General features: G+C 40.6%; 1 protein-coding gene across 3 annotated transcripts; it reads right to left on the bottom strand.

The window, feature by feature from the left end:
• Positions 1 to 6,988, bottom strand: LOC119306993 (putative receptor-like protein kinase At4g00960). 3 transcript variants are annotated; one of them, XM_037583070.1, is made up of 13 exons: positions 5,707 to 6,023; positions 5,430 to 5,545; positions 5,169 to 5,294; positions 4,804 to 5,062; positions 4,505 to 4,709; positions 4,265 to 4,418; positions 3,539 to 3,724; positions 2,387 to 2,599; positions 2,035 to 2,199; positions 1,688 to 1,943; positions 1,343 to 1,565; positions 1,124 to 1,244; positions 1 to 525 (listed from the first exon to the last, which is right to left on the bottom strand). In XM_037583070.1, the coding sequence occupies exons 9-13, from the start codon at positions 2,191 to 2,193 to the stop codon at positions 316 to 318; spliced, it is 969 nt and encodes a 322-aa protein (XP_037438967.1). In that variant the 5' UTR covers positions 2,194 to 2,199; positions 2,387 to 2,599; positions 3,539 to 3,724; positions 4,265 to 4,418; positions 4,505 to 4,709; positions 4,804 to 5,062; positions 5,169 to 5,294; positions 5,430 to 5,545; positions 5,707 to 6,023; the 3' UTR covers positions 1 to 315. The 3 variants fall into 3 exon arrangements, with proteins under 3 accessions (XP_037438967.1, XP_037438966.1, XP_037438965.1); XM_037583069.1 differs by lacking the exons at positions 1 to 525; positions 1,124 to 1,244; positions 1,343 to 1,565; positions 1,688 to 1,943; positions 2,035 to 2,199 and adding an exon at positions 6,852 to 6,988 and having other exon boundaries at positions 5,707 to 5,760; XM_037583068.1 differs by lacking the exons at positions 1 to 525; positions 1,124 to 1,244; positions 1,343 to 1,565; positions 1,688 to 1,943; positions 2,035 to 2,199 and having other exon boundaries at positions 5,707 to 6,033.
• Between the last annotated feature and the right edge of the window lie 268 nt (positions 6,989 to 7,256).

The following is a 7,256-nucleotide window of genomic DNA, read 5'->3' as shown; positions in this document are numbered from 1 at the left end:
TGAACACATAATATTTTATTGATCTAGCAACAACGTACATGTACAAATGTGCATTGCAGCACTGGAGATTGCACCATTACATGAGCAATGAGGCATGTATCATTGCCTGAAGCTAAGCACCTGAAGCTAAATGTTCTATTTTTAAGCTTTAGTGCAAGTTTTGCCTGATGATGAGCTCGAAAATTGTAGTTCCTGGGAATATGATAGATCCTTGATGAGTTAAAGGCTGAAGAAGCTGCTATGTAAGCTAGCTGTGGCCTGATGGTCCAGTGTCCTGGTGCAAGAATCGTGCTTCAACCCTCTTGCACTTGAGTCTCAAAGAGATTCCTGACCTTTGTGCGAAGAAGCAGCAGACTCCTCAGTACTTTTTGTTGCACGGAGCCTATCAATTATACGCACTATATCTGGTCTTTCCGCTGGGTTATACGCAGTGCACTCAATTGCTATCTCAGCGCATGCTCGTAACTGTACTAGTTGTGTCTCTCTCTCTGTTTTCTCCAACCTATTCCTCCAACTATTAAGTACCTGTGAAATTACCATCAGGCATTATGATTTATAAAAAGGAGAGGGTTGGTGCATCTTCATGTAAAGCAGAGTGATTTTTTTTTCCAAAAAGAGCATAAAAGTATATATCATTATTTTTAAAAGAGGAGGCATAAAATTATATCAAAACTGACAAACAAGGAGCAATTTATGTAGACAATGGTATATGTATAGCAACCCACTAAATTTACCAGACCCGTTTCACTTAGTTTGTACTCAAATAGTACTCCCCCCGTTCCAAATTACTCGTCGTGGTTTTAGTTCAAATTTGAACTAAAACCACGACGAGTGATTTGGAACGGAGGGAGTAGCACGGAAGAACAATTTGCACACCCCACTACGGTAACATGTTACAGTTCTAATATTGGTGATGATAACACAGTAGATCCATTATGGCTACAAATCACTAATCCTATGATATATACCAGGAGAAAATACGCTTGATTTTTTTGCAGCTAATTTAGGTTTTGGACTACTACGTGATCAAAGAGTAACATTATGTGCTATGTATAAATAGGAGAACCGCACACAAAATATAATTTCGAAATCAAGCCTTTATTATTGGCTGAACACATCTTACATCGTCAATATTGGGACATCCCTTCGCTCCTGTTAGTATCTCTATGATTATAATACCAAGACTATATAGGTCACACTTCAATGCGATCTGCCCACACCAGTATTCCGGTGCAATATAACCCCTGCATGATTATTTATATAATATAATCAGTTAGTGAAGAAAAAGATATATTCTCTCATACATGAAAAAAAAGAGCTTCCAAGATCACATCATACTTACATAGTTCCGGTAAAGTTTGAAGTAATAATCTTGCTTTGACCTTCACATAAGCGTCTTGAGAGGCCAAAATCAGCAATTTTTGGCATCATATTACGATCTAGCAATATGTTTGCAGGTTTAAGATCCAAGTGAACGATGCGGTTTTGGTGAAGATAATATAAACCGTCACAAATTCCATTGATAATTTCATAGCGCTTACTCCATTCAAGTCCACATGATGCATCTATAAAACAAGAGAGTACAAAATTGGTTTAGTATTTGAGATACTGGAAGTCCTTTGTCATTGAACTTTTTGAACGTTGAAGACGTGGATACTTGAACCAAATACATGCAACATCATCCTACCGTTGATTTTCTTCTCAAGACTCCCTTCGGATATATATTCAAAGCATAGAACCCTTTGCCATAAATCGGCCAAGACCAACTTTCCATTGAAGTTCAGCATTTCACCTTGTGACTCGGAGCAATATCCTAGGAACCGTACTATATTTTTGTGCTTTGCATTCATCAAACAACGAACCTCTTCTATAAATTTATTCTCGTCAATATCAATTGTTACGAGAAGCTTCTTTACAGCAATCATGCCATTGCGAAGCATTCCCTATAACCGCAACATGATTTTCCAGCATCAAATCAAGTTTCAGATAAATTGTGATCAACACAAAGGCAACTGAGTATTATCATATTCATACCTTATAAACCCTGGCAAACCCGCCATTGCCAATGATTTCATCATCAGAGAAACCGTTGGTGATGATCTCAAGAAGTGATAATGCTATGCGCTTTGGTTCAGCGCTCTCATCAGTTAGCATACTCTCTAGTTCATTTTGTAGTGTAATAGCTCGATCCATTTGCAGCTACAAAACAAATACATGTCAAACAAAAAAAAGGGTTTGTTATTTTATACACTACTATTGGCATGAGAAAATTTATAGAACCACATAGTTTTAACATGTTACATTAATTTCATGAAAAAGATTGCGCGGCATGTAAAAATTTCAGAGATGTGATAAAACCTATTGCTAATTTGATGCACCCCTTCACCTGATGTAATTCCTCGCATCAGTACGTCGATGTAGCTTCAATCATAGACCATATGTTATGTTTTTCTTCAGTCCTTCCAAGGATTAATGTTTGCTCCACATCTGATGTTTCCCTGTTTGGAACTTGCTGGGCATTTATGTTAACGCTATCTTTTGGCATGCAATTGAAAATTTTATTTGTGATATTGTCCAGTTCATCTTGCATCGTCTTCAACTGCATCAATTTTTTGCATGTAAGTACATGGAATGATACTTCTGTAATAAAGATTGATGCATGCATTACTCGATGCAGAGGCTGGGCTTTTTTCTACTTTTCAAAAAAAGAAGTACATCTACCATGTGAAAATGAACAAGATTGAAAAACTCTCTAGAAGATCACGAACACAACACAGAGTCATGGTTGATTTTCTTTTCCAGCCTTGTTGCTATCGCATGGGCCTTCTCTTTTATTTACAGCAACCAAGTTACAATGACTCAATTAACATGGCATGCTAATCCATCATGCATGTACTAGTAGTCCTTATACACAACTAAAGCCACACACAATTAAACTCATATATGGCATCCAAGCCAAACACAATATGGAAACCTCGTGTTTTCTTAACTCAAAATCAGCTAGGATGCAACTTTTGAATTATTTCAAACAGCCTCGGCATCCAGGTCAAATTATCCCTTAAAGCCCATTATATTAGGGTCCCTCGTACGGCATAGACACCACCAATCACTATCATGATACAAGGCAAGATTTTGAGCGTGTGTTCTACTTTTTCCGCCTAGTCTTAGACGGAACTGAACTGAAGTTTGTTCTAAATAGACTAAACTTGGGCGGTTTGCCCCGGTGATAGGGTATAAAAGATTCAAGCGGGGAAGTTCTCCACCCCCCCCCCCTCCCCCTCCGGGGTTGAAATCAAAACAAAAAGATTAAAGTGTGAAGAATCCAAAAGATGCAAAGAGTAAGCTTTGCATCCGAAAAGGAGTTACAAAATCTACAACTGCTACTAGTCCGTGAACCCAAACAAATATCTGCCAATTGTAAATTAAATGTTTTTTAGCTTTCATTTTGTTTGCAATAAGTACGCACATCATATCTGAGTGCGGTCTGTCAAATAGGCATGCAACTTTGGATTATTTCCAGCAGACTGGATGATCATACCTGTCTCTTGGGAATATGAGTTTCCGTCTTGTTCAGGATATCCAGGACTTCTGCAATAGTGGGTCGATTGTTTCTATCAGGCTCCACACAACACATGGCTGTGTCGATGCACGTCTGCACTTGATGTAATTCCTCTGATGGGCAGTCCGATGTGGCTTCTATCCTATTCTTCCAATCGGTATGTACCTAAAAGCCCGGAATATAGAGATATAATTTGAGATGGACAATATAAAAGTATGATATATAGTACTTGTTCAAAAGTTTTCTCAACACACAAATTAATATTCCATGCTTAATACATTATGTGGGAGGAGAAGTTTCACTATATACTATCTAAGCCGACAGATGCGTGACGATGGACGCGTGCAGGGAGGTGGCGCTGTCTGGCGTCGTGGTGGCGTCGACGGCAGCTAGATCGGGCAAGGTAGATGCAGCAGTACAGCACTGAAGATGGATTGATGGCAGGTGGCTGCGGCGGCCTCATACCCGGCAGGCGTCCTGGTTGAGGAGTGCGCCGGACTGGTGGGTGCCCCATACCCGGCAGGCGTTCTGGTTGGGTACATGTAGTTTCCATATATGCTTTTTCTCATAATGGGTACATGCCCCATACCCGGCAGACGTTCCTACTCACTATGTATATCTGCCTATACTTTTTGCTAAAACTAAACAAATAAGTTATTGATTCATTTGGACCTCAAGTGCAAAACTGAAAATATTAATTCTCACCTTCTTCCCGTATTGCGGGACTCCGAATATTTCTGTATGATCGGAGTAATCCGAAGTTCCTGTCATTATATATATCATCACAACACCAAAACTAAAGACATCATTCTTATGTGAGATAATGCCATCGTTTATGAATTCTGGTGACATGTACCTCCTACATGGTATGAAAGTACATGGTTAGCACAGATACCATTTATTTGATCACAAAGGGGAAAAAACTGAAAATGAGGAATTCCGTACGTGACATGAGTGTGCCATCCATTGGTGACCCTTGCCAATCCAAAATCTACTAATTTAGGCACCTTGAAACTGTCTAGTAATATATTGGCAGGCTTCAGATCAAGATGAAAAATTGGTGGTTCACACCTGTGAAGGAAATTTAATCCTTCACAAATGCCCTTTATAATCTTGTAACGTGCACTCCAATCAGGTGCAAAAGATTTTTCTACACAAGTTGATAAGAGAGTATTATTACAAAAGAGAAATTTGTCTCATCTAAACACAAAAGATCAACGTATTAAAGCTAAGTTCCATCGTACCAGGAAGACGCTTGTCTAGGCTTCCATGCAAATACTCAAAGCAGAGGGCTCTATCTATGTGTTTGACATAACATTGCTTATCCTTGTGTTTGACCAACTCAGACCGTGTTTCAGAACTATATCCAAGTAACTCTACGACATTTGGATGCTTAACCCTTGAAAAGTGACTAATTTCATTGATATATTGTTGGTCATCAATTCCTTGCACCATATCAACCCGAAGCAACTTCACAGCAACCTCTTTCCCATGGTAAGCTCCCTGTGCTTGACATAAACATTGTACAAAATTATTTGTTTATAACTGGGTCATTTGTAGTGCTGGTACATTTGTTGAAACACAAAATGTCAAGTAATAAGCCATATACCCTGTAAACATCTCCATATTCACCCTGTCCTATTCTTGAGCACACTGAGAATCCATTTGTAATCTCAAGTAAGTCATGTAGCGGTATCTTTTCTGCAGTCATGTTATATCAGCTGGCTTGGACCTTCTGTAGTGAATACACACAAAAAAAGTGTGAAAAAATATATTTCATGTAGATTTAATTGCAAGAAAACAAAATTTCTAATGATGGCAAAGCTGACACTCAGTGCCATATGTGATATCAGGTACAGGGGGAACCAACCTGAAACCTCAACCAGGAACCAGCGCCCTCCAACTCCTCTGCTGCCGGAATCGTCCTCTCTGCTCCAGCAAGCCGCCGGCGACAAGCTATATAACCCCTGCCTTCAAAGATTGATCCTAAAAAAATAACAGTGATTTACTCTTTGTGCTATCTTTATCCATTGCGGAAGGAAACCTGGTATGACGATGCGGGAGGAGCACACTACTTGGCTATCCTAGAAGATATTCTCCTAGAACTGAGTACTCCCTAGAACTAGAACAAAAGAAATGATAATTACCTGGAGATGTCCTTCTGCAGTGGATAGTGAGTAGGTTCCAGATGTTGTGTAATCCTGTGGAGAAGGGGGAGGTGAAGGAGGAGAGGTTAGATCCAGATCCAGATCCAGCACAAACATATAATTATTCGTAGTCAGCTCCTCGGTATGCTAGAGCCAATCAGCATCTCCCCATGTTCCAAAAGTGAAGGCAACATTTTTAGTATTCAAAGGCAGAGCCACCTTGGCATAGATTAAACAAATTATCCGAAGCGCGTTGGTTTGCAGGACGCGGTTCAGTGAGACATTGGTAACATATATAACGCGGTTCCTTCAAAGTTGAATAATTACCTGCACTGCAGAGTTGCAACTGCCATAGGTGAAAGCAGAGCTCCTATTTAAAGTATCCAAAAGAGCAAGGCGCCACTGGTTTGCAGCCCGCAATTCGAAGTTGGTTTAATACACTGAGTAAATACTACTCCCTCCGTTCCTAAATATTTGTCTTTCTAGATATTTTAACAAGCTAATACAAGTTAACAAATATTGGTTTAATACAATATAAGTTAGCAGTAAGAACTAAGGGGGTGTTTGTTTCCAAACACTTTTTTATGTAGGGACTAGAAAAAGTCCCCCTTAGAGACATTTTTACCAAACGGGAGGGGTTTTTTAGGGACTAAACTAGGTATTTGGGATTAAATGAAGAAGACTCTCAAGAAGAGTCTTTTTTTGGACTTTTCCAATAATGCCCCTCCATGCATCCATTGGCTCGCCACCCCATGGTGTTGTTTGACTGTTATTTTTCTATATACTAGGGGCAACATGGTCATTTAATAACCTCTAGGAAGGGACTAGGGACTTTTTAGTCTCTGAAAACAAACAGAGAGGAACTTTTTAGGCACTAGGACTTTTTAGTTGGGACTAGAAAAAGTCCTAGGACTTATGGACCAAACAGGGCCTAAGAAGACTACTATGTGTACCAAGTTGGAATCTCACAATGACAACAAAACGACCTTGTCAAACGGATTCCAAATTTCCAAATCGAACAATTACCCACGAATTGATGCTTCATCGGTGTTGCGCCAGCAGTGAATGATTTGCTTCCAAAGGCTGGAGAGTGAAAGATTTGCCCACGAATTGTCAGAAAGCAGATGATCTCGTCAGCATCTAACCTGGAGTAGCAGAGCAGAGCAGTGCAGTGGGCCAGAGCATGCATTCAGCCCCGTGCGCGCGCGCGAGGACAGCACTGGATCAAGGGATTGACTACAAGTTGCGGTGAGATGCCTTTGCCGCAGCCGCCGCCCATCACCGGCGCCCGCTCCGCTCCACCCCCACCCCCTTCTCTTATCCGTCCGGGATGGGCCTCCGCTGCAGGTTGCAGAGAAGGACGAGAAACCGAGCTTACCGGCAGGCCAAGAAGTGATTGATGGACGGATACGCTATTGGCCATTGCCGCGGCGCTCCGCGGCCACCCCATTCCGTCCGAGATGAACGAGATGATGGGCCTCCAGGACACTAAGGAGACAATATTTTCTCGCACCAACTTTTTTTTATTTCACAAACATTTTAATAATTCG

The sequence above is a fragment of the Triticum dicoccoides genome, chromosome 5B (assembly GCF_002162155.2).
Source record: "Triticum dicoccoides isolate Atlit2015 ecotype Zavitan chromosome 5B, WEW_v2.0, whole genome shotgun sequence".
Lineage (NCBI taxonomy): Eukaryota > Viridiplantae > Streptophyta > Magnoliopsida > Poales > Poaceae > Triticum > Triticum dicoccoides.
This window is presented reverse-complemented; position numbering and strand designations above follow the sequence as displayed.

What these genes read in the sequence shown, in the direction of transcription:
- LOC119306993 (XM_037583069.1), bottom strand. Translation starts at nt 5,270, where the DNA reads ATGACTGCAGAAAAGATACCGCTACATGACTTACTTGAGATTACAAAT. An exon ending in CCTAGACAAGCGTCTTCCTG is followed by an intron (nt 4,710 to 4,803) that starts GTACGATGGAAC and finishes CAACTTGTGTAG; the next exon opens with AAAAATCTTTTGCACCTGAT. An exon ending in CTCATATTCCCAAGAGACAG is followed by an intron (nt 2,600 to 3,538) that starts GTATGATCATCC and finishes AAATTGATGCAG; the next exon opens with TTGAAGACGATGCAAGATGA.